The sequence below is a fragment of the Schistocerca cancellata genome, chromosome 1 (genome assembly GCF_023864275.1).
Source record: "Schistocerca cancellata isolate TAMUIC-IGC-003103 chromosome 1, iqSchCanc2.1, whole genome shotgun sequence".
Classification (NCBI taxonomy): domain Eukaryota; kingdom Metazoa; phylum Arthropoda; class Insecta; order Orthoptera; family Acrididae; genus Schistocerca; species Schistocerca cancellata.
The window spans coordinates 789,993,789-790,021,439 of record NC_064626.1 but is presented as its reverse complement, the minus strand read 5'-3'; the positions used below and the strand labels follow the sequence as shown (position 1 = coordinate 790,021,439).

Sequence of the window (27,651 nt, the reverse complement as noted above, 5' to 3'; positions counted from 1 at the left end):
TACACTCGCGCACACACACACACACACACACACACACACACACACACACACACACATATCCATCCACACATATACAGACACAAGCAGACATATTTAAAGGCAAAGAGTTTGGGCAGAGATGTCAGTCGAGGCAGAAGTGCAGAGGCAAAGATGTTGTTGAATGACAGGTGAGGTATGAGTGGTGGCAACTTGAAATTAGCGGAGATTGAGGCCTGGTGGATAACGAGAAGAGAGGGTAAGGAGTCATTCCAACCCCCGGGAGCGGAAAGACTTACCTTAGGGTAAGTTCACTTTTTCCGTAATCTACCATACATTTTATCCTGCCTAAATATACTCAATAATCAACATTACCGCTGCTATAAAATCCACTGTTCGCAGTTTACAAACATTTCGTGTAAACTCGTGAATACTATTTCACAGCTTCAGTTCCCTTCACCCGTTAAACAACCTTTTCAGCTATTTCCAACAACTTTCGTTTTATTTCCATTCCCGTTTTTTCCCGCATAACCGATCACTTTTTAGCAGCTTCCCACAGGTTTAAACGTTATTATTACTTCGTCAGACAATTGTTAGCCTCATTTTCATAATCTGCCAGCACATAACCAGTCCTTTGAATATATTTACACGCAGTTTTTTCGAAATTTTCCTGAATTTCCCCAACCTTTAACGTGTTTTGGAGGCAACACAACTACCTAACCTTTGTACCCATCGTTGTTCCCCAACCTAAGTTCAGCACAGGATCAACATAGCTCGTCTCAAATTAACACTTTTTCGACTTTTTTCACACCTTTATCTCTCCCTATTCTTTTATTTTTTTTATTTGCACTTTAGTCTCATGTTACCCTTTCCACCTTCTAATACCATGTCAACCTCACACCATCCCTACAACGACCCCATTAAATTTTATTTACATTCCCTCCGCAAACATGCCTTCACCCTAGCCAGATTATGCTTCCATATTTTATTTACTCAGGCTTGTCTGACATTTGGCATTACCCCCAAAGGCCTCACACTTAAAGTTCCCATCTCTGGCTGTAATCCTTCTTTCCATCAGTCCCTATACCAGTTCCAAACTGCACAATCCATAGCCCTCACCCGCCTAATCCTTCACCTATACATAGACTCAGCCAATGAACACACCCGTCAACTCCTATCCCTAATCAAAGTCCTCAGTCTTTCCTCTCCCACATCCACACCAGCCATTCATAGCATCCTCCTACAGGCCAACCGCAAATTAGAACAGCATGCCACCCTCCACTTTAAAAAAATATCCAATCTGCTGGTTTCCCACCTCCGGAAAGGCAACTCACTCACCCTCCACAACCTTTCTCAGAACCTTAGGGCCCCTACAAAACCTTTCACCTGACTCCATCAACCTCCTGACCCCACCGACGACCCGCACCCCTACCTTCTACCTTCTTCCTAAAATTCACAAACCCAATCATCCCGGCTGCCCCATTGTAGCTGGTTACCAAGCCCCCACAGAACTTATCTCTGCCTACGTAGATCAACACCTTCAACCCATTACATGCAGTCTCCCATCCTTCATCAAAGACACCAACCACTTTCTCGAACGCCTGGAATCCTTACCCAGTCTGTTACCCCCGGAAACCATCCTTGTAACCATTGATGCCACTTCCCTATACACAAATATCCCGAACGTCCAGGGCCTCGCTGCAATGGAGCACTTCCTTTCATGCTGATCACCTGCCACCCTACCTAAAACCTCTTTCCTCATCACCTTAGCCAGCTTCATCCTGACTCACAACTTCTTCACTTTTGAAGGCCAGGCATACCAACAATTAAAGGGAACAGCCATGGGTACCAGGATGGCCCCTTCGTACGCCAACCTATTCATGGGTCGCTTAGAGGAAGCCTTCTTGGTTACCCAGGCCTGCCAACCCAAAGTTTGGTACAGATTTATGGATGACATCTTCATGATCTGGACTCACAGTGAAGAAGAACTCCAGAATTTCCTCTCCGACCTCAACTCCTTTGGTTCCATCAGATTCACCTGGTCCTACTCCAAATCCCATGCCACTTTCCTTGATGTTGACCTCCACCTGTCCAATGGCCAGCTTCACACGTCCGTCCACATCAAACCCACCAACAAGCAACAGTACGTCCATTCCACATCAAACGGTCCCTTCCCTACAGCCTAGGTCTTCGTGGCAAACGAATCTGCTCCAGTCCGGAATCCCTGAACCATTACACAAACAACCTGACAACAGCTTTCGCATCCCGCAACTACCCTCCCGACCTGGTACAAAAGCAAATAACCAGAGCCACTTCCTCATCCTCTCAAACCCAGAACCTCCCAAAGAAGAACCAAAAAAGTGCCCCACTTGTGACAGGATACTTTCTGGGACTGGATCAGACTTTGAATGTGGCTCTCCAGCAGGGATACGACTTCCTCAAATCCTGCCCTTAAATGAGATCCATCCTTCGTGAAATCCTCCCCACTCCACCAAGAGTGTCTTTCCGCCGTCCACCTAACCTTCATAACCTCTTAGTTCATCCCTATGAAATCCCCAGACCACCTTCCCTACCCTCTGGCTCCTACCCTTGTAACCGCCCCCGGTGTAAAACCTGTCCCATGCACCCTCCCACCACCACCTACTCCAGTCCTGTAACTCTGAAGGTGTACACGATCAAAGGCAGAGCCACGTGTGAAAGCACCCACGTGATCTACCAACTGACCTGCCTACACTGTGACACATTCTATGTGGGAATGACCAGCAACAAACTGTCCATTCGCATGAATGGACACAGGCAGACAGTGTTTGTTGGTAATGAGGATCACCCTGTGGCTAAACATGCCTTGGTGCACGGCCAGCACATCTTGGCACAGTGTTACACCGTCCGGGTTATCTGGATACTTCCCACTAACACCAACCTATCCGAACTCCGGAGATGGGAACTTGCTCTTCAATATATCCTCTCTTCCCGTTATCCACCAGGCCTCAATCTCCGCTAATTTCAAGTTGCCGCCACTCATACCTCACCTGTCATTCAGCAACATCTTTGCCTCTGCACTTCCGCCTCGACTGACATCTCTGCCCAAACTCTTTGCCTCTGTATATGTCTGCTTGTGCCTGTATATGTGTGGATGGATATGTGTGTGTGCACGCGAGTGTATACCCGTTCTTTTTTCCCCCTAAGGTAAGTCTTTCCGCTCCCGGGATTGGAATGACTCCTTACCCTCTCCCTTAAAACCCATATCCTTTTGTCTTTCCTTCTCCTTCCCTCTTTCCTGACGAGGCAACCGTTGGTTGCGAAAGCTAGAATTTTGTGTGTATGTTTGTGTTTCTATCGACCTGCCAGCGCTTTTGGTTGGTAAGTCTCATCATCTTTCTTTTTAAATATATTTTTCCCACGTGGAATGTTTCCCCCTATATATATATATATATATATATATATATATATATATATATATATATATATATATATATATATATATATATATATATACCTAAAAACAAAGATGATGTGACTTACCAAATGAAAGTGGTGGCAGGTCGACAGACACACAAACGAACACAAACATACACACAAAATTCAAGCTTTCGCAACAAACTTTTGCCTCATCAGGAAAGAGGGAAGGAGAGGGAAAGACGAAAGGATGTGGGTTTTAAGGGAGAGGGTAAGGAGTCATTCCAGTCCCGGGAGCGGAAAGACTTACCTTAGGGGGAAAAAAGGACGGGTATACACTCGCACACACACACACATATCCATCCACACATATACAGACACAAGCAGACATATTTAAAGACAAAGAGTTTGGGCAGAGATGTCAGTCAAGGCAGAAGTGCAGAGGCAAAGATGTTGTTGAATGACAGGTGAGGTATGAGTGGCGGCAACTTGAAATTAGCGGAGGTTGAGGCCTGGTGGATAACGGGAAGAGAGGATATATTGAAGAGCAAGTTCCCATCTCCGGAGTTCGGATAGGTTGGTGTTAGTAGGAAGTATCCAGATAACCCGGACGGTGTAACACTGCGCCAAGATGTGCTGGTCGTGCACCAAGGCATGTTTAGCCACAGGGTGATCCTCATTACCAACAAACACTGTCTGCCTGTGTCCATTCATGCGAATGGACAGTTTGTTGCTGGTCATTCCCACATAGAATGCATCACAGTGTAGGCAGGTCAGTTGGTAGATCACGTGGGTGCTTTCACACGTGGCTCTGCCTTTGATTGTGTACACCTTCCGGGTTACAGGACTGGAGCAGGTGGTGGTGGGAGGGTGCATGGGACAGGTTTTACACCGGGGGCGGTTACAAGGGTAGGAGCCAGAGGGTAGGGAAGGTGGTTTGGGGATTTCATAGGGATGAACTAAGAGGTTACGAAGGTTAGGTGGACTGCGGAAAGACACTCTTGGTGGAGTGGGGAGGATTTCATGAAGTATGGATCTCATTTCAGGGCAGGATTTGAGGAAGTCGTATCCCTGCTGGAGAGCCACATTCAGAATCTGATCCAGTCCCGGAAAGTATCCTGTCACAAGTGGGGCACTTTTGTGGTTCTTCTGTGGGAGGTTCTGGGTTTGAGAGGATGAGGAAGTGGCTCTGGTTATTTGCTTCTGTACCAGGTCGGAAGGGTAGTTGCGCGATGCGAAAGCTGTTGTCAGGTTGTTGGTGTAATGACCGGTCCATCGTCATTCTTCCGGCGGACAAGGGTTCCACGACCGTGGTACTTGATCGTCGGGAGTATGTGGCTGAGGGACTGCGTCAGCTTTCAGACAACACCACATACAAAGTTTGCCAAGGTAATCATACCCCTAATGATCCAACTCCCCAAGACACTATCCAAATTGAACCCTGCCTGGAACAGTTCCGTCCTCCGTCACAGCGGGACCCACCTCCTCTTCCTCAAAATCACCCTCTCCAAACCTTCCAGGAATTTCTGACTTCCAGCCTTGCCTCTCAATCTTTCTTGAAGAACCTTAATCCTACTCCCAACATCACCACTGCTGAAGCCCAGGCTATCCGTGATCTGAAGGCTGACCGGTCCATCGTCATTCTTCCGGTGGACAAGGGTTCCACGACCGTGGTACTTGATCGTCGGGAGTATGTGGCTGAGGAACTGCGTCAGCTTTCAGACAACACCACATACAAAGTTTGCCAAGGTAATCCCATTCCTGATGTCCAGGCAGAGCTTCAAAGAATCCTTAGAACCTTAGGCCCCCTACAAAACCTTTCACCTGACTCCATCAACCTCCTGACCCCACCGACACCCCGCACCCCTACCTTCTACCTTCTTCCTAAAATTCACAAACCCAATCATCCCGGCCGCCCTATTGTAGCTGGTTACCAAGCCCCCACAGAACGTATCTCTGCCTACGTAGATCAACACCTTCAACCCATTACATGCAGTCTCCCATCCTTCATCAAAGACACCAACCACTTTCTTGAACGCCTGGAATCCTTACCCAATCCGTTACCCCCAGAAACCATCCTTGTAACCATTGATGCCACTTCCTTATACACAAATATCCCGCACGTCCAGGGCCTCTCTGCGATGGAGCACTTCCTTTCACGCCGATCACCTGCCACCCTACCTAAAACCTCTTTCCTCATTACCTTAGCCAGCTTCATCCTGACCCACAACTTCTTCACTTTTGAAAACCAGACATACCAACAATTAAAGGGAACAGCCATGGGTACCAGGATGGCCCCATCGTACGCCAACCTATTCATGGGTCGCTTAGAGGAAGCCTTCTTGGTTACCCAGGCCTGCCAACCCAAAGTTTGGTACAGATTTATGGATGACATCTTCATGATCTGGACTCACAGTGAAGAAGAACTCCAGAATTTCCTCTCCGACCTCAACTCCTTTGGTTCCATCAGATTCACCTGGTCCTACTCCAAATCCCATGCCACTTTCCTTGATGTTGACCTCCACCTGTCCAATGGCCAGCTTCACACGTCCGTCCACATCAAACCCACCAACAAGCAACAGTACGTCCATTATGACAGCTGCCACCCATTCCACATCAAACGGTCCCTTCCCTACAGCCTAGGTCTTCGTGGCAAACGAATCTGCTCCAGTCCGGAATCCCTGAACCATTACACAAACAACGTGACAACAACTTTCGCATCCCGCAACTACCCTCCCGACCTGGTACAAAAGCAAATAACCAGAGCCACTTCCTCATCCTCTCAAACCCAGAACCTCCCAAAGAAGAGCCACAAAAGTGCCCCACTTGTGACAGGATACTTTCCGGGACTGGATCAGATTCTGAATGTGGCTCTCCAGCAGGGATACGACTTCCTCAAATCCTGCCCTGAAATGAGATCCATCCTTCGTGAAATCCTCCCCACTCCACCAAGAGTGTCTTTCCGCCGTCCACCTAACCTTCGTAACCTCTTAGTTCATCCCTATGAAATCCCCAGACCACCTTCCCTACCCTCTGGCTCCTACCCTTGTAACCGCCCCCGGTGTGAAACCTGTCCCATGCACCCTCCCACCACCACCTACTCCAATCCTGTAACTCTGAAGGTGTACACAATCAAAGGCAGAGCCACGTGTGAAAGCACCCACGTGATCTACCAACTGACCTGCCTACACTGTGACACATTCTATGTGGGAATGACCAGCAACAAACTGTCCATTCGCATGAATGGACACAGGCAGACAGTGTTTGTTGGTAATGAGGATCACCCTGTGGCTAAACATGCCTTGGTGCACGGCCAGCACATCTTGGCACAGTGTTACACCGTCCGGGTTATCTGGATACTTCCCACTAACACCAACCTATCCGAACTCCGGAGATGGGAACTTGCTCTTCAATATATCCTCTCTTCCCGTTATCCACCAGGCCTCAGTCTCCACTAATTTCAAGTTGCCGCCACTCATACCTCACCTGTCATTCAGCAACATCTTTGCCTCTGCACTTCCGCCTCGACTGACATCTCTGCCCAAACTCTTTGCCTCTGTATATGTCTGCTTGTGCATGTATATGTGTGGATGGATATGTGTGTGTGCACGCGAGTGTATACTCGTTCTTTTTTCCCCCTAAGGTAAGTCTTTCCGCTCCCGGGATTGGAATGACTCCTTACCCTCTCCCTTAAAACCCACATCCTTTCGTCTTTCCCTCTCCTTCCCTCTTTCCTGATGAGGCAACAGTTTGTTGCGAAAGCTTGAATTTTGTGTGTATGTTTGTGTTCGTTTGTGTGTCTGTCGACCTGCCAGCACTTTCATTTGGTAAGTCACATCATCTTTGTTTTTAGGTATATATATATATATATATATATATCCTTCGCACCTCTGAGGTGACCCCACATAGCAAGAAAAAACCAATGTCACGGTATGGCCCCCGTTGTCCCATGCAACATTTGTCCCACAAGCTTTTCAGCTACTATCATACTTTTAGAATTATTCTAGGTGGCAATAGTTAGTGACACCCTGTATATTCTTTTATCAGCATCATTGCATTCTCTTCAGCCCAGTCCACCCCTCATTCAGTTAATGTCAACAATGGAAGTAGTGCACATGCCGAAAAGCAGATGAATATTCTCTGTGCTGCAAGTACCGAAGAGGAGGAAACATGAACTTCCTTTGATAACTCACTAAAATAATTACAACCAGTAGAGTATAAGCTAACACCAGCAAAAGTGAACCACCCAACTGAATACTGCTCGCTTGTGCTTGCCCAGCTTTTATACCAGAAAGGATTAGCCCTCGCAGATGCTCGTTCACTTAAGTTTGTCCCGGTATAAAATGAGCTTATAGGGAATACTGTGCAAAATTTAATTCCAACTGGAGAGGGTCATGTGGGGATTATTCCTAAAACTGGTCCACTTAATATAGAATAACCCTATAAGAAAAGAACACTGTCTTACAAATTAACAGATCTGGTATTTCTCTCTTACTTTATTTAATGATTGTATTGACAATGTTTGGGAGTTCATAACTTAACACAGTGGCTCAACAGAATAAGTCTTCATTAATGAACTCACTTCTTGAGAATGATGACCGCAACCCAATTTTGTAACAAAAAATAATTCACGAACATAATCTGTATTACATGTAATATGATGATATAACTCTCAAGACTATAACAATGACTTGATAACAGAATTCTGGACCACTTACCCACTACAATTACCTTGGTTATGACTTGTCTTGTGACAACATACAACACAAAATGAGCCACAGGTACATAAACATGATGAGCTGTGAATAAAATTTTAAAAGGTGGTTGTTCTTCTGGTGTTTCTACATGGAAGTGATTAAAATATATTAAACAAGAAGACATTCACAATGCAGAAAGGAAATTTTTAAGTTACCGTATTACATGAAAGGAGAAAAAAAATCAGAAATGGAGACATTAAGAAAACCCTACCGATAGGTTGGGCATAAATCAAGTTTTTTTTAAGAAACAGAACAAAATGAAATGAACAAAAAATAATGGACTGGCTAAGAAATGTCAAGGCAAAAGGAAAATGAGATGGCAAATCAAGGCAAAGGTGTGAACTGTAAAATCACTTAATATACGAAGGGGAAAAGTTGAAGAAAAAGAAGGAGGTCAACAGTTACAAAACATTCCCCTACCTGATCAGCTCCAGCTTCCAGCAAAAACCGCACCATGTCTAGATGTCCCTTATAGCAGGCAAGAGTCAGTGCAGATTCCTTAAACTCATTGGAGTGGGTATTGATTCCTGCACCATGTTCCAACAGAATCTGTCATGAGAGGAAAATTAACTGTAATGTCACTGCATTCTTTTCTCGAAAAGATTTTTTTAGTGTGAGAAATATTTTACAGAATTAACTTCAATTACCCTTGCAACACCAACATGACCTGCACTGGCTGCTTCCATCAGGGGAGTATGGCCATTTTCATTATGATCTTCAACATTAGCAGAGTTTTCAAGAAGTGTCCTTACCACTTCTTCATGGCCTCCAGCACAAGCATACATTAAAGGTGTGTTGCCTGGAAAAGAACCATGGTGTGAGATTCATGCAAGTCCACTAAACAAATTTAAAGCAAAATGGCATGAAATTACCTGACGATGACTGGGCATTCACATCAGCAGAGTGTGCAATGAGTAATCTCACTATATCTACATGACCCGCTGATGCAGCTTCCATCAAGGGTGTGCAGTCACCCTTGATCCCTCGATCCTCTACATTGGCATGCATGGCCAGTAACACCTATATAAAGAAAACTAAAGCTTAAAAACCAATGTTCTGACTCACTCACTCAATCATTGCCCAACTCAAACCACTAAGGACAGAAACTTTAAATTTGGAGAGGGTGTCGATCTTATACTGTAGGCATAGTTTAAGACAGGACTGTTTGAAATTCCAATCCTAAGGGGGTTGAAAAAGAGGACGACATTTTTTTTTAACATATTGCTATTACAATACTGAAGCTAGAACTACGAAAACTGGTATTCTGTTTCTCATTCAGAAATTAAAAAAAAAAATACTTGTTTCAGCATTTTTGGAAATTCAACCACTAAGAGGGTAGATTAGTGGATGAAAGCTTTAAAATTAAAAAAAGGATTATTGAAGAACTACTAAGGCATTTTTAAAGCTACACCTATGAAAACTGGTATTTGACTTCTCGTTTAGAAATTTAAAAAATACATGTTTCACTATTTTTGGAAATTCAACCCCTAAGGGGAGTGAATAGAGGATAAAAATATTTAAGAAAATATTTCATTATATTAAAAAGCTTTCCAGCAAAGCCTATGTACTTTGGTACTAGCAAAATCTATGTAATTTGTTATTTCACTTCCCAGTTAGATGTAAAGAGGTGTGTGTCAAGGGATGAAAGGTTCTGTAGAAATATCGCCACAAGCACCCAAAAGACATGACTGACAAAAACCTTTGACTCCAGTTAACAGAATCACTTTTGGTCATGAGTAAATTTGGGTAAGACCAGGCTACTATGGTCTTAAGGTGTAAAGTTTAGATGTTGCAGTTTGTGAAGAACATAAAAATTTGAATAATGGAAAAAATCTGCACAGACCATACAGTCTATGTGAGTGAAGCAGCAGGTGCTAAGCTAGTAAGAGTATAAAAGCATTAACCATGTGGCTTCCGTAATTAAAACATACCTGAGCTAGCTCGTAGTAACCGGCCGAACACGCCAATGAGAGCAAGCTCTCCCCCTCTTCCGTCGTCTCGTGGACACTTCTCCCTTCTGTCAGCAGTTTGCGTACTGTTCCAACGTCTCCGTCAGTACAAGCCTCAACTAGTGACCTATTAGAAGTTTAAGGAACAAAAATTAAACAACTGTAATTTTTTTGTTCAATCTAAAACATTTTTATGTCACAATTACTGCTACAATAGTTATACTTAATGAGTTCACTTTTCTGCACGAGGCTTTGTGGTGTTCTTTAGAAGATGTCAACCTGATAATTTGGTACTTTAATTACATTTCTCCAGGATCTTCTATTGACTGTTGACCTTGCTGGTGCTAACCATTTTCTTTGACTCTCTTCAGTCTTTTGTTGTCAAGAGCAGGATATCACATGACACTCCAGCCAATACTGTCACTGAACCACATCTGGTTGGAGGGTGTGTTTCAAGATGTGCATAGGTATTTAGGTTCTCTCTTCATGTCAATTTTGGCATGGTGAGAGCAGTCAGTCACTACAGTGTTCATTATGGATGGCTAAATGCAAACACAGCAGGGATTATGTTAAGAAATGACAATCATAGTTTTCAAAGCAGATAAATACTATGGAGAGTCCAAAGCAGAAACAGTGGCATGATGTAGTGCTCAGCTCAGCATTGTATCTTGTCCAAGATCTTGTAGGAGACATGAATTTGTCACCTCTTACATGCAAACTTTCTAGCAAATCAATAGTTATATGGTCACTCAACACGCCTGCTGTTCAAGCTGTTAAGGCAAGTTTTGTTCCAATCTTGTCCTCTTTCATTACTGCCATGTCAATATGCAAAATGGCTACAGCAATCTTTCGTTTCCTTAGCAAACAATCATATTAACTGCATGATCATAGTGGACAGCATTTTGTTGATGGATTTCTTGAATCACATAGTACATGATAAACCTGTTTTTATTGTGCAACTCACTTTTCTTTTTGGAGCCTGTAAATAGCCTGAATAGTTCTTAATTATCACAGTAGTGCATGGTTAATGACTGATACACAGAACTGTGAATTCAAATTTCTGGATGTGTGTTCTCCCTACCAAGTTACAGAAATGCACTGAACACATGCTTTATCTACTTTAGTAATAATCAACTATTTCAGAACATTATGAGTATCTCTCTTCAGAATTTAACTTGGTTGAAATATCTCACTTGGTACTAATGGATCATCAATATTTATAATTTCTTCAGGATAGCAACAATAAAGGAAATTGTCAACTAATTTCTCTCTGAATACAGCAAGACTGAATTCTCAGCAAACAGGTATTCAGTTTGGGTAAATTTTTAATCACAATGGAGCCTTCTGAGAAGTTCTTGACATATACCTCCTAAGCACTGTCTTTCAAGATCATGCCTCCCAAATTTTCAAGAGGCAATTTAATCAAGTTCACAATTGATGGAAAGTTTAAATCCCCAATGTATTTTATTTACACTATTTGAGCAAACGTTTTTGGAAACCCCTATGTAATGTAGAATTAATGGCTAGATATCATAGACATGGACCCACCAGTCTAAGTGGAGGCAGGGAGTATTCTCTTGTGGTTTCATCAGCAAAGCAGAAGCAGTAATAGCAGGGTCAGGAGAAGTCAACGTAGACTAGTCACTGGATAGAAACCCAACAGGAACATCTCAACCTTACTAAAGCTGCCCAAAACAACTGTTGGCGATGTGATTCCGAAGTGAAAACATGAAGGAACAACCGCAACTAAACCAATACCAGAGAGATCTCGTGTACAAGAGGACAGGGGCTGTCAACCACTGCAGAAAGTGTTTGTAAAAATCACATTAAATCAGTGAAATAAATCGCTGTAGTTCCAAACTGCTACCAGCAGTCAAAACACACTGTGCATAGTGAGTTCAGATGAATGGGGTAAAATGGTTGATCAGCTGCTCATAAGCCACTTATTTCAGGAGTCAATGCTAAGCGATGATTGAGGTGGTGTAAAGAGCAACAGCACTGGACAATGGATGACTGCTGATGAGTCATTTGGAGTGAAGAATCATGCTACATCCTGTGACAATCTTAGGTTAATTGTTAGGGTTTTGGTAAATGCCTGGAGAATGTTACCTGCCATCATGTGTAGGGCCCACAGTGTAGTACAGCATTGGTGGTATTACAGTACTGCGAGTTTTCCATGGTTCGTATGTTGTCCCTATATTGCACTAAAGAAAACACTAAATGCGGAAGGATATGAACACATTTTCTAGCATTCTGAATTGTGTACTATAGAGGGTCAGTCCGGAGACAGCAATTTTATCACGATGACAATGCACCCTGTCATAAAGCAGTATCTGTGGGGCAGTGATTTGTGGACAGTAACATTCCTGAAATGGACTGGCTTGTCCAGAGTCCCCACTTGTACCCAACGGAATCCCTCCAGTCATGAGTTAGTTATGTTAACTTTGCTCCAAACCCCAGTGTCTGACATCATTACCTTCATTGGTGATGGCTCCTGACAGACATGCAGATACCTCAATGAACATGTCTCCAGCAGAGTTTACATCGTCACGAGAGTGAAGGATGGACACACTTCACATTAATTTGCATTGCCTAGCAACTATGCACAAACCTTGTACAAGTTGCAAGCTGCCTATACAACGGCTTCCAAGGCAAAAAATAAATAAATAAATTTTTGTGTAATTATTGACCAAATCTGTAATTTAAAATTCTTTCATAAGCTAATCAGTAAGAGATTTAATATTATGTTAAAAGTTTGACAATAAGACAAATGTTACAGTTAGAAACTTGTGTGTGCGTCTTGAGGCAGGGTAACTCAGTAACTGACAATGTGCAAATACCAACACCATGAGAACACTTAGCAATTTGCAACGTTTTTCATTGACAGCCCCCCTAAAATGATTAAAAGAAAAAAAAAGTTTGCAGCTTACTACATGTCTGCTGTTCACACAGGAAAACTTTAGCACCAATCATGACATTTCAATGTATTACTTTTCTACTACACACACTATTTGACATATCAATGTATTACTTTTTTACTACACACACTATTCAGAATAGTTTGCAGGCAGTATACACACATACCAATGAATGTGTCTGCAAAATTACATTATTGTACAACACAGTTCATGGGATATGGCATCTCAACATTGAGACGCGTGAAAAATTAGCTTTTGCTTCAAATGGAGTGCTAATTACCCAGACTCTTTTCATCCAGTATTTTATGAGAGCTTTTAGTGACTTCCAACAAACTTTAACTTTGAAGCCTTTCTAAACTTTTTCTCACTTACATGCTTAATGGCAAATATTAACTCACTTGTGAATCAGACATTTGAAGCTATTTTATAATGGGAGTTTGACTCTTTAAAGAATCAAAGAGTTTACTGGTATCCACTAATAGCTGTCTGGAGACACATTTGTTCAAATACTGATCAGAGCTACCAGTTTTAGTGGTCATGTGTACTTGTGAGAACGTGTATGTGTTTTTCTTGCTGAAGGCAGCTTTGGCTAAAAGCTGTAAGTGTGAAACAATCTTCTTGTGTCTGTCTGAAACTCAACGGTTCACCTTATGTTGAGGAACAATTTATCCTTTTCCTAATATTGTTGACGTTCCAACCTGGAGGTTCCATTGTTTTCAGTATATGAAGCATGTTTGATGTGGGAAGTAACAACAGCTTTGATGACATTATTAAACATGGTGGTTTCTATTTACTTATTATGAATGCAATTTTGAGTATTACTGATCTAGGAGCAGCTAGAATTCACAAAAGAACCATTGGTACTACATAAAACACCAGAAACAAGGGGCAAATGGTACCTACAATAGTTAAAAAAAAAAAAAAAAAGAAGAAGAAGAAGAAGAAGAAGAAGAAGAAGAAGGTATAAATACATAAGAGCGCAAATGTACTGAGAAGCTGTTGCTCATATGTCACGAGGCACACTCGGAAAATCCTGTTAACTGCACAATCAAATGCTTTCGAGAAGGCACAGAAAATAACAGCAAGCAAATATTTTGCTCTTTAAACTTTGTGTAATTTGGCTCAAAAACTGAAAATTGGTATATTCTATGGAGAGACCCTTTCGAAATCACATTATTTTGAGATTTTTATGTTACTGTTCTAGTGCACATTATTTTTCCAGAACCTTTGATGTGGTAGTATGCAATGGAATTCGTCTATTATTAATATCTTTTTTACTGCCTTTCTTGTAAACGGGTCGGACCATAGCATATAGGGGTCTGGCAATACCATACATACTTCTGTCTGTCTGAAAATTTGCCGCCTAAAAGGTTTCTGCCATTTTACTGTTGAAGTATCATCTCATAAAAGAAACTGCAAAATAACACACACACACACACACACACACACACACACACACACACACACACACACACACACACACCACAAAATTTAGGCAACAAACTACAAATATAAAGAATGAAGTGCTAACTTCCGCATCTGCATTTTTTCAGTTACAAAACTGGAAAGGTTTCCATGGCCAGTTATTTAATACACCAGGTTGTAAAAATAGCTGCCTATAGGAATAGAGACAAATATTTCACTGTTAATAATTGAAGATTCTTAAACAGTATTTTACTAAAAAAAAAAGTTCTTATGAACTCACGGGATTTACAGTGATCGTAAACAAAGTCCCTTTAGCTGGTATGTAGTCCTTTATTGGCAACACTACCATTTTGCACCGTTACAGGTGGAACAATTAGCCCTCAAACAATCGCTGAAACTATGATGTCCCATAGTTCAGTTTCAAATCAAAAATTTTGATCCATTATTGTCTGTTGTCAATATTAAAATTGAAATTAAGAATGCACAGGGTGGTGAGACCATTAAGGTAATGTGGAAACAGCAAGCATTTGTTATGTAAATGCTACAGAATAGTAATTGGTGATGTTGTACTAGAAGCTCACATTGGCAAACATTCACCCCGAGTTTGATACCATGTTATCATGTGATTCCCAAGGCTTTTTTGCAGACATACCTTAATAAAAGATATAAAATCAGTAACAGCGACAGCTGTCGCAGGTGTTTCCCGTACTCGTTCTACATCTTCTGGAGCAAACGTATTATAGGATGCTTTTACTTATCTTATGCCTTTTATTAAGACATCTTCAAAAATAGCTTTGAGAATCGCATGATTCGTGTTATCAAATTTGCAAATGTTTGTCAATATGAGCTTCTAGTACAATACATCCAATTACCAGTTCATAGCATTGGCAGAACAAACAGTTGCCATTTTCACATCTGCTTACGGGTCTTACCACCCCTTGTTTTCAGCCTGACATTCGCCTACTTCTCCTTAAGACAAACTCTGCTATTGATAACAGCCTACAATAGATCAACATTCTCGTTTTGCAAATGAACTATAGGATAGTGTAGCTTATCAATTGTTTGAGGGCTAATCACTGCATCACCTGAAAATGCATCTGTAATGGTGTGAAACCAGGGTGTATACGGGGACAAGGAAAAAAATTCCCGGATTATTCCCGGATTTCTCCCGGATATCCCGTTTAAAAAATACGCTTTTTCCCGGGCGAAAATACACTTTTTCTGTGCTAAGTGACAGATTTTCCGTAGATTTTCCTTCGGAACTGTAAAACTTATTAATTCTTTGAATGGTTAACGTTTTATACAATCGCGTAGAACTTCCCGAAAAAAAAAAGAAAAAAAAGACTGGCAGAGAAGTTTTGGAGAGACTTTTAATAAAAAATAAAAAAAATAAAAGGAGAGAAGTGTTGGAAAGACCTTTGATTTGCAGCAATATATATGTTGCATATTTTCTTATTACAAAAGTATAAATTCGAATTGCACCAAACACAGTGCGTTAGTTTGCGGAGCGTTGAAACCGAGGTTGCGATGTCATTTTGTAAGCGAGTCATATCTCAAGCCACGAGATCTCGTCAGCCGATGACAGCAGCTATGCAGAGCATAGGACACGTGTTATAGTCAGCCAATAGCAAGATCACTGGTTAAATAGCGCGAACACGCAAGAGGAAAAGTTTACGGTTTACATTAATGTACACAGTACCGTATATCTACAATAAAAGCTAAGCTTTCACATATAATATTATGTCTCTAAGATTAACACGCTACAACAGAAGCTTAGGTTTCACATGTAATATTGGTCTTTTTTGCGTGTGTTATACTTTAAGATACATCACACAAATGTGCCAGTAAATTTAATATTATGACATAAATGTCTCGGCTCGAAATTCTTGTAAGTGGCTGGTCCTCAAACTGCTCAGTTTCGAACGCTCTGTGATTTAGATATCCAACCCACTTTCTCACACGTAACATAATTCATCTTGCGTAAAAGGAAATTTACTTTGAAAGTAAAGCTTTTCTAACCACCGTTCGCAATACTATCCGAAGACTGTTAGAAATAGGTTCGATTTACCAGTTTCCAGAGAGCGCCAGAAAACAGGAATTATTGTGCGTGTGCAACTGCAGTGGTGTAGGAAGCCCTTATGTTCGTGTGTATAAAGCACTAAAAGAGCTTACATTACACCATAAAAGAAACAGGGCATCAGAGGGTACTCCAAAGAGCATCAGAATTTCGTAAACCATACTAAAATGCATAATTCGGCTTGAAGTGCGAATTGGCTTTTTCCAGATTCACAATGAAGTATGTCCCATCTGATACTAAGCTTTCCAGTGTGGCTTTTGGGATGTAAATTTTCTTGGAGTACCAGTACTCTACGATCTCATTTTTGGTTCTTTATTATGGCATAATGCCATGTATGGCAGAAGATGATAACGTGCACTTGAAATTCAGCGAAAAGTTGGAACTAGCCAATACTGTAGAATGAAACACTCCGTTTCAAATAAAATGATTGCCTCAGCGGAAAGATTAATAAAGCCAAATTTCTTTAGCAAACTTGCAAAAATAACTTCACTGTTCTGCAAGGCAATTAATGCTTGACTGCTACTAACTTGGAAACAAAATAAAATCAGAAAACTGAAATTAATAATATATTTTTGCCCTCCATAATTATGTGAATGTATTTTAATTCACTTGATAGCTCCCCCGCCACAGAAATCCGTTTTGTTTTCATTTGACTTGGGAGCTGTACACGAATAGAAGCAGCGAAATCACTTAACGTAAACACGCGTCACGTGGAGGTTAACCCCCTGCCCACTACAACTCAGACAACTCTGTGCAAGCGTGAAGCTGGCAGCTATGGCGCACGAAAAAAAATTTTTCTCGTTTGCATCTGGCTGCTTGCTACTGTTACCGACACAGTTAACAGTCAAACTTCAAGTAGCGGGAGAAGGTACTGCTTATACGCGAGTCAAATGCGCATGCCCAACAGACCGCTGGCAATTGGTCAAACGAACCTAATGTGAACAGTTGTGACGTCATGCTCATAGCAAGCAGTTTATTGTTACGAAGAATTACAGTCTGCGCCCTACGGCTTTTGACATATTTTTGCTATTTGCAAACGCTTGTGCGTGCACGGTTTTTTGTTGTTGTAAATTGCACATTTCCTTTGTCACTAAAGTTTTATTTTTTCCCCCTCTCGTTTATATTTTATTGATGCAGTATCATTCTCCAGTAGCAGGATATAATAACATTCTTTGCTAGAGAATCAATTCTGCAGCCAAATTAAAAAATTTAACTGAAAGCTAAAACAAAGAAAAATTCCCGGAATTCCGAAAAATTCCCGGGTTTTTCCCGGTTTTCTCCCGGATGAAAAAATTCCCGGGTTTTTCCCGGATTTCCCGGGACGTATACACCCTGGAAACCAGTAGTGTTTCCAATAAATGACGACATACCAGCTAGAGAGACTTTTTTTACATTCACTGTCAATCACATCAATTCATATGGTCTTCCTTAGTAGAAATCAGTTTGATGATTCTTAAATATTAAGAATGTACTTGTTAACTGTGGCTGCTCTATGTACAAAACAGTACGTACAAACATTTCAGGAACACTTGCAGAGGTCTTCCTGTGAGTTTGTTGCTATTGCAGTTATTTTAAAGCAGTCGGACATTTCAATGATCACTGTTCATGATAACACTCGGGTGAAGTCCTATTAATTAATCTGAACCGAAGCTGTTTTTAATATGAAAAACACGTATCTTCTTTTCCTATGCTTATACGAATGCCATCTAATGCTAATTTTAAAAATATGTTTATGGATTATTAAAATACCTTTCAGGTTGCTGGCGTGGGTTTTCACTCCTCATACGTGTTAGGGCAGCTGCTGCCTCGTCCAATGCGCAAGATACACTAGAAGTCAAGCGCCGCAAGACCTCCGGATCTGCTAGATGTTTCCCATCTCCTGCAGATAATTTTCCAATACCTGTACATCAAGTTAAATAAACGATCATCAGTACTTGTGTGTAGTACATGATGCAACATACAGCATTATGTAGCTTATGCAATGGGAAAGGTAAAGGAGAAATCTACTGTCTGCATTATACAAAACCCTACCTTCTTGACTAATTTCTTATACCTGTTGTTGATCTTCTCAATTTGCTATACACTCCAATACAAAAACAATGCATTAACCTTTAATATTTTACTGTGCAACTCGCAGAAAAAGAGAGTAAATGAAGGACAGTAAGATCCTGCAAATTTGAAGTTTTCACATAAGCAGGGGTAACATGCAACATACAAAGGTACATTAAAAAGGTAACATCCGTTTAAAAATGAAAATTGGTCACTTCCAAGACAGCAAATATTTACTTTATGGGCCTAAAATTTCTGATTTTATCTGTCACTAGAAAATTATACGCCATGCTGATCAGCTCCAGTTTGATGCTTTACAATTACAAGAAGTTTAAACATCTGGAAAGATGGTAAATCAAAAGGTTCTTCGATCAGTTCCTTGTCAGTCCTACCATTTTTTTCCATCACTTAGCACTTCTCTCACACCTGGTAGCCTTGTAAAGCACTATGGTGTTCAAAACAACCTTTTGGTCAATCACAGCTTTACTCTCACAGAGATGAACATTGTGCAATAAGTGCTACTCAGATCTCCCTAAACTTGGGACAAAAGCAAGGACCTTCAACATTTTTAATTTAGCAATACTTCAGCACCATGACAAACACATCACTGTAAATTAAATTCACTTTTTTTGAGCCGATATCTGCTTAAATGATGCACACAATTAATATCACCCCAGTAGTGAGATGCAGTTTCTTTCTCTAATTATGATGGTGATTCCTCATAAAATTACTTCCATGAGACACAGTATGTGTTGGGGAGCTATTATGGTCTACGACTTTCGAAAACAGTCCATAACTTTAGCAGACTGGTTTGCTCAAGATCCATTGTCCATAGCACGTACATTCCTCCTGACTGTATCCCAAATGTGACTAAAAGTAATGAGGTTGTCTGACCTCAGGAGCTAGATATTCTAATGTAGAAGTGTTAACTGATCTGCTGACAGTTCTGGTGGGATAGGATGTTGAACTGTCTGTCATACTGTTTGTCTCTAATACCAAAGTAATGAAAAAGATTCATTTCATCTCCTGTAAACATTCGAAGACTATCACTTATGAGGAATGTACAGGCTGATTCTGGATGCATTACCTAAACTGCATTTAATACACCTAAGGCCTGTCAGGATGTTTACCAATTCCTACATCTCCACATTCTGAGCTGCAGGTAAATCTTCAGAGTTGTATGGTCGTGGTCCAGCAGCTAAGACATCCAATCATGGAACTCTTCATTGGGTGATCCCTACTCAGAATTATCCTTGCTCATAACTGGATTGCACAGTGGCATGTTCCTGTTACCAACCTATGTCTCCTGTGAGAAATACTCAGAGGCACCCCACAGAATGGTGACTTCACTCACAACATGCAGGTGATTCTGCAATATCTGACTTTTTGTCCATAAAAAATTACCAAATGATTAACTGCACTGTGGCAAAGCCAACAGATGTCAATAAGACAAACTTTGTAATGCTGAAGGGTTGATTGTCTCTAATTAGAAATCCCACTCTCAAATTAGAAGGAAGTTTCAATCATACACACATACATACATACATACATACATAGAAGTCTAATGTGTAGATGATTAACATTGTACGTAGACAAAAAAAATTCTCAGCAGTACAAGCATCTTGAGCTGGAACTATGACTTAAAATTATTGTAGTTAGCACTGAAACTGTACAGTCACCATTTTTGTTGCACCTATTGAATTTGCAGCAAGCATTTAGGCTCAGTCTTAGCTGTGATACCCACGTGAAAAGTATATCTAAGACATATGCAGCCATTTTACATTTGGCACACCACCAATAGGAGCGATGTTAATAATTCTGGAGAACACATCCAGCACACACACACTTATCAGCCAGAACATTATGACCGCATACCTTATGGCTGGTATGTCCACCTTCGGCATGGCCAACAGCAGCTACGCATCATCGCATGGGAGCAATGAGGCCTTAGTAGGTCACTGGAAGGAGTTGGCAACGCATCTGCACACAGAAGTCACCTCATTCCCCAAAATTCAGCAAGGGGGGCGATAAGCTCTGATGCCACGTTCAATCACATCCTAGATGTGTACGATCTGATTCGGCTCTGGACAGCTGGAGGCCAGCACATCAATTGGAACTTGCCACTGTGTTCCTCGAATCTTTCCATCACACTCCTGGCCTTGCAAAATGGTGCATTATCTTGTTGAAAAATTCCACTGCTGTTGGGAAACATGATCGTCTTGAAGCAATGTACGTGGTCTGCAACCAGTATACGATACTCCTTGGCCATCATGGTCCCTTGCAAGAGCTCCACCGTATAAACAGATGCACACATGAATGCTCCCCAGAGCATGATGGAGCCACCACCAACTTGTCTCCATTCCACAGCACAGGTATCAAGGAGCTGTTCCCCAGGAAGACAACACATACGCATCCTACCACTGGCATGATGAAGAAGTTATCAGGATTCATGAGACCACACAACACTACCACTGTGCCGACATCCAGTGCTAATGGTCACAAGCCCATTTCAGTCGTAGTTGCCAATGTCGTGGTGTTAACATTGGCACATGCATGGGTCATTGGTTGCAGACGCTATCTTTAGGACTGTTCGATGCACTGGGTGTTCAGACACTTTTACTCTGCCAGCATTCAAGTCTGACATTAGTTCTGCCACAGGTCACCATCTATGCTGTTTCACCAGCCTGCCCAGCCTGCGATGTCCAACATCTGTAGTCAGTGGCGGCCACCCAACCCCACAACATCTGGAAGTGGTTTCATCTGGGTTTCGTCACATGTTGAAGACACTCACCACAGCCCTCCTCAAACACCCAACAAATCATGCAGTTTCCGAAATGCTTGTGTTGAGTCTCTAGGTCATCTCAATCAGCCCTCAGGTAAACTCATTGATCACACCCTCTCCCTATTCTATACAAGGACAGCACATTCAATCATACTACATGCACTACGTGTGTGTGACTGGCAGACATTTCTTGCCAGGTGATTCTGCCATCGCCTGGATGGGTTTATATTGATATTAGGTCGGTGGTGACTATGTTCGACTGATCAGTGTACTCATCACGTACAAGATGGGACGGATTACTGGAGAACAAATCAAAAAATATGATGAAACTTGTCATGGAGAAACAGAACCTGAAAGTGGGAGTGGGTAAGCAAGAACACTGGCCATCATGTTAACCAACTGTTATCTGAAACACGAGAAAGAAAGAAACTGCAGTACACGAATCTAGGTAGAGGTGTGATCCATTTCTTAATGCGACATGGTCCGTAACCTGTGCATCTGCATAAAACTGCCGGAAGGTAACCAGGCAGATGCAAATGTGAAGAGAGCACTCATATCGTATTATTGTTCTCTAAATACTGATGTCAGAGGCAATATCAGTGTAGATGTGGACCATCAACCTGCATGAAGAATATCTGATTTAAAAAAGTGCTGACCAAATATCCCACATGGAATGTCTAAGGTTGCGGGCACAAAGGAATTTAAACAGATGAAGCTTCAAGCACATCAAAGGTCGCGTATAGTTGCACTTAAATAAGCCAGTTGGAGTACATGGTGAATCAATAGGCATTTGAATAGGGGCAGTGCCACTGTTCAACAATGTTGACAGAAATGGGTGTGTCAAGAAAGAAGTGGTTGACCTAGAGACACAACAGAATATGAGGACTGTGCAATCAGAGGCTCACTCTGAGCCCTAGGATAATAATGATCACCAACCTGATGTGCAACTGGTGCTTCAGTGGCTATAAGGGCCATTAATACGCAGCTCACAGAAAGGGGGCTGAGCTTACAGTGCTAACTGCCACTGACCTCTGTACACCAACAAGCCTTTTTGCAGTGGTGTCTGGCACATTCAGCCTGAAATCTCATTGACTGGCATAGAATTGCATTCAGTGACGAGTCACACTTCGAATTTAGACCCAATGACCAGCTAAGATGTGTTGGGAGATGCCCCAGACAGTGGTGGGGGTGGGATACTAACATGACTGTCACATGGCCTGACAACCAGGGGAGATGGTCTGGGTTGCCATTTCATTTCATAGTAGGACCTCTTTGGTTGTCATCTAAGGCACCCTTACAGTACAGTTACAGTGGTTTGTCAATGATATTCTACACCCTGTTTTGTTGCCCTTCATGGCAAGCCGTCCAAGGCTTAAATTTCAGCATGATAATGTCTTCATGCACATGGCACGTTTCTACTGCTCGTCTTCATGCTTGCCAAACCCTATCCTGATCTCTTCCCATTTGAGAATGTTTGGAGCACTGTGGGCAGGGACCCCCAACCAGTTCGGGATTTTGACTATCTAAAATGGCAATGGGACAAAATTTGTTATGATATCCCTCAGGAGGGAGCCAACAACTGTACTCATCAGCATTTAACTTCTTCTTCCTTCTCGTAGTCAAAACAAATGGCATGCTTGGAACAAGAGTACGATAAGGCTGTTTAGCCAAGAGTCCTGTAGTCTCAGCTATACTCCATGTCTTCCAAGCCAAAATGTTAGCATCTGGAAATGCTTCAAGGCCACCATAATCTGCTTGATTGCCCCATACAATAGCAAGTGTCAACCAGGTACTACCTCCAAACACTGCTTGTACATCACAGGTAAAGTTCAGATGGAGTCCACGAAAAACATTTGGATCTCCAATCAATTGCTGTTTATTAAACTGCCCAGCCACGTCAATTTCAATCGTCTTCAAACTGCGATACACAGGTACACTGTGCCGCCAGCGATGACGGTAACCACGTCGCAGAGGCATTGCAAATAACTGCTCACATACGGGACAGAGGTGGACTAATGCGTTATTGACTTGCTCAATTTGTGAAGCTCTTTCTCTTGAATAAATCATCCCATTTTTCTGAAGTTGAAATAACTTGTTTGCCTATATATGGACATCACACCAACCAATTTCCATCCCTTTGTCAGTCAATATAAATGGAACACAATGAAAAAACAATAATTTCTGCCTGGGAGGAAGTTTTCTTTGTGTTTTCAAAGTGAGGCCCATTAGTGGGCAAATAACATTGAACTGTTGACCATACTACGGTTGTCAGTGTTGGCAATGTGATAGCTGCACAAGAAGCCTTGATGGTTTCTTGTGGTTTTACCAGTGTACTTGGCTTCTGTTGATAAACTTCATTTCTCAAGGTCCCCCATAGGTAGAAGTCAAGAGGTGTAAGGCCTGGAGACCATGGTGGGTACTCAGCAGCTCCTCTTCAACCTATTCAATATCCAAGTAGACTCGTCCAAGTAGACTCCGGCATCTCTGTGCTAGTGAGACAGAGCACAATCTCCTTATAGGTAAAGTCTTTCATTTCCAAACACTTCTCAGGTGGCAGGTAAAATTGATGTTTGCAGCATATGAAGATACACTTCACTAGTTAAGGTACTTTCAAAGAAGAATAGGTCAATTAAACTGCACTATGGTAGACCACACTGCACATTAACACCTGGTAGATTAATATATTTACCGCTGCAAACATGACAATTTCCATGCAGTTGTGGCTGTTTACAGCACCATTCAGTTTGAACTGCACCTTGTCAGAACAGATAACCATTCCTGCATGCCTTCAAACCACTTTTAGAACTCTATCCTTCGATTCGAGTCTTCCTCATCCATAGTGTGCAGCAATCTTGAAATGTGCTCTTTCTACTTTGCAGCCTTCAGAACTCATCTTACACTTGCTCAGCTTCTCCCACTTTCACAAACACCCTGCTTCACAGATTTTTGAGGTGACCTAGTAAAATGTTCCAATAGAGGAGCACTGGAAGCTGGAGCTTGTTGATCTTTTTGGTTGGTTAGATCTTTCCTTATGCACAGTCCGAACAGTCCGTCGGCTTCAAATTTATCCCAAATACCATAAATTATTGGACATGTTGATGGTGGAGTTCCATAACACATTACGCCATTGCCGATGTACCTCCAGCTTGTTTTCGTACATCCAATACCACAACAATATGGCCTTGCGTTGCTCAAATAATCATCTTACTTCATTCATTGTTACCTTGTCATCTGCTGGAAACTGTGCACCAAGATCTGTTGATAAAAACAATGGACTCTGCCACTGCAAAACTGCTACAATGTCACTGTGTTCCAAAGATATTAACTATCAAAGCTTATCTACTTTTTTGGACCCACTCCCCCCCCCACCCCTCTCTCTCTCTCTCTCTCTCTCTCTCTCTCTCTCTCTCTCTCAACTGGCAACCTCAATAAACAATATGAAAATGTACTGTGGCATGTACCTACTGTTGCCACCAGTTACCTCTATCAATATGTTAACTTGGGTTCAATATAATTAATGCACCAACAGTATACTTTTCAATCAGTTATCAGTGAGCATACCAGTTACTGTTCAATGCATCTGAACACGAACTGACCATTATGACTAACAAAATTTCCTTTGGTTATGAGCCAACAGCACCAGTTTCTTGCAACATCTTGCTACCGTTCTGTACTCATAAGTTCACCTGAAGTGTCTAAGATTAAATAAAAACAGCTTTTATGAATTTTGGTCTATGTCTCTCCTCAGAGAGACCAATAACAGGTCCTGGACAGGTATGTCTCCTTAAAGCTCCTCAAGGGAGAAAGAACACAGCCTAGAGCAGGATTTCCCCAACTGTGTTCAGCAGAACTCACAAAGGGAATAAGTGCTCCATGAAAAACTTAATAACAGGGGATTTTTTCTCTCCAGAATTTTGACCAAACTAATTGGTGTTTTAAATTTTGTTAAGGTTATCAAAATTTGTATTTAGTATGCTAGGCTCTGTACTTGGAAAGTTACAGTGACACTGTGTAAATAGTACATGTGGTACGGATTTTTAATGTATAAACTCTTCGTAACCACTTTATACATGCACTTTTTCTGCGGCGAAGTAAAGAACCTATTATGTACTTGCTTTAGACTGGGGAAGGCCTGGATATAACAGGAAGCTTTAAAATGGATTTTTTATATATAAAATAATACAGATTTAAAAACAAAATATTTAACACAAACAGCCAGAAAAAAATGACACCCACAAGGATATGGTCACATTACTAACAAGCGAGGTGACAGGTAGTTCATCATCATAAGACTATACCATAAATTCATACCAAATTAAACACACATCACAGTAAAGTATGCCTGTACAGTTACATCAGTACACAGTGTATCCCTTTTGGCAGCAATGCAGACGTGTATTCTCTCACACAAACCATCATAAAGGTTTCGATTGACGCCCTATGACAGACTGTCCGCAAACATATCACACCTTTTGTTTAATTTGGCACTGATTCTTGCAGTCTCTAGAGAATAAGTAAGTTCCCACTTCATCATGTGTTGTGTGTTCAATTGGGGAGCAATCTGATGATCCTGCTGGCCAGGACAGTTGGACAGCACACAGAGAACATTGTGTCACAGCATCCATATGTTGATATGCACTGTCCTGCTGAAAAAGCACATGGAGAACAATGTGTGGGATGTCTGATGTCGTTTACTTTACTCTGCAATAATACCAAATGTGACTGAGTTTTAACTGACTTACACACACACACACACACACACACACACACACACACACACACACACCATGAAGCCTGGAATGGAGCCTGTCAGTCGTGGGTGAATGAACTCTGGAATAGACCACTAACCTAATCTAGGTTGGACATGTGTACCTCCAAAAGTCACATAAAGGAGTCTACTCTAATCACAGAAGAAAATAGAGCATTATTCCACACCCCAACTGACTTTTTCATGACACTAGGGTAGCTGTGCTTAATGGTGTCAATCGTTTGCTGGTCAGAGACACATGTTCTTAGTTCTACTGCGAGCACATGGTTTCCAATGGCCCCTGGTTATACAGCAGGTACAGCAGGTGCAACATGTGCCCCGATTTTGACCCTGGATGATGATCAGTTGGCCACCGTCGCACACACAATGCGTCGATACTGACATGTGCGTTGTCTGCGCATACAGAATCTGGTTGACAGGTGTGGGAATGTGCAAACCACTGCTGAAAGCAGCAATGCATCACTGATACAAAGTGCCCAACATGTGCAGCAATCTGTTTGTATGACCGGCTGGCTTCCCACAGGACCACAATGCAATCTTGTTCAAGTGGCTGAAGTATTTCAATGGAAGGGTATCCTCATTGATAGAGGACGGTTGTATCCTAAAATGAATTATTTCAAACATGTTTACCTTTTAACTTAGCAGAGTTACTGCTTGCAGACTCAAAACAGATGGTGCACATAGTGGCACCCTGCATGACATCTGACTGCTGTTGACTGACGAATGAAACACTAACGCTACAACCCTTAGTATGCACATATTACACCCTGGTGCCACTGAACAGTCCTTATAAGTGTTGCATTTTTTTTTATTACCCTGGCAGTGTAGATTTACAAAACGATGGCAGGCTTCGTGTGTTCCTCCATTTCTTTGGAAACCTTACTGATCTTTCCCCATAGATCAGTAAGGGTTCCAAAGAAATGGAGGAGCACACGAAGCAGTACTAACTCTAGCCTTAACCTTACAAGACAGGTTCAGAAAAGGCAAACCCACATTATAGCATTTGTAGATATAGAAAAATGCCTTTGACAGGACAAGGGGGGTTCCCAAAAGAAACCAAACTTCTTTTCAACTTATTTTTTTCACACTTAAAGTTTCAAAGCATTGTTCAATTTTTCTCTGCCTCAGCAACATCAGCAAAATGCTTTTCTTTCGTGTGTTTTTTCACTCTAGGAAACATGATGTCACAAGAGGCAAGGTCGGGTGATTACGGAGGGGAGGGGCAGTTAAGGAACAAGAGTCATTTTGGGACTCTTCGTTCAAAGAACATGACTGTTTTTGTTCAGCAGTCGGGGCACGAATCTGGCAGCCAACTGTTTCATTCTCAAGTCTTCTGTCACAATTCACTGCACTGAACTACAAGTCACTCCTGACAGCCCCACAATTTCTTCAATGGTCCACCATTGATCGTCATTCACTGAAGCAATGTTTTCAACATCTTCATGTGTTCAGGACATGGAACAATGACCAAAACGAGGTTTATCTTCAACTGACATTTCACTATTTTCGAAATAGGAAAACCACTCCAACACAGTTTTCCCCATAGCATCACCC

General features: G+C 41.7%; 1 protein-coding gene across 1 annotated transcript in view; it reads right to left on the bottom strand.

Annotated features, from left to right (window-relative positions):
• Positions 1-27,651, bottom strand: part of LOC126103748 (ankyrin repeat domain-containing protein 17) — a 236,288-nt gene that overhangs the window by 183,609 nt on the left and 25,028 nt on the right. Inside the window, exons 3-7 of the mRNA XM_049912333.1 lie at positions 18,248-18,398; positions 10,061-10,205; positions 9,002-9,149; positions 8,777-8,928; positions 8,550-8,678 (exon numbers count right to left, since the gene is read on the bottom strand). Coding sequence (XP_049768290.1) covers positions 8,550-8,678; positions 8,777-8,928; positions 9,002-9,149; positions 10,061-10,205; positions 18,248-18,398 — 725 coding nt within the window. The remainder of the gene's footprint in view (positions 1-8,549; positions 8,679-8,776; positions 8,929-9,001; positions 9,150-10,060; positions 10,206-18,247; positions 18,399-27,651) is intronic.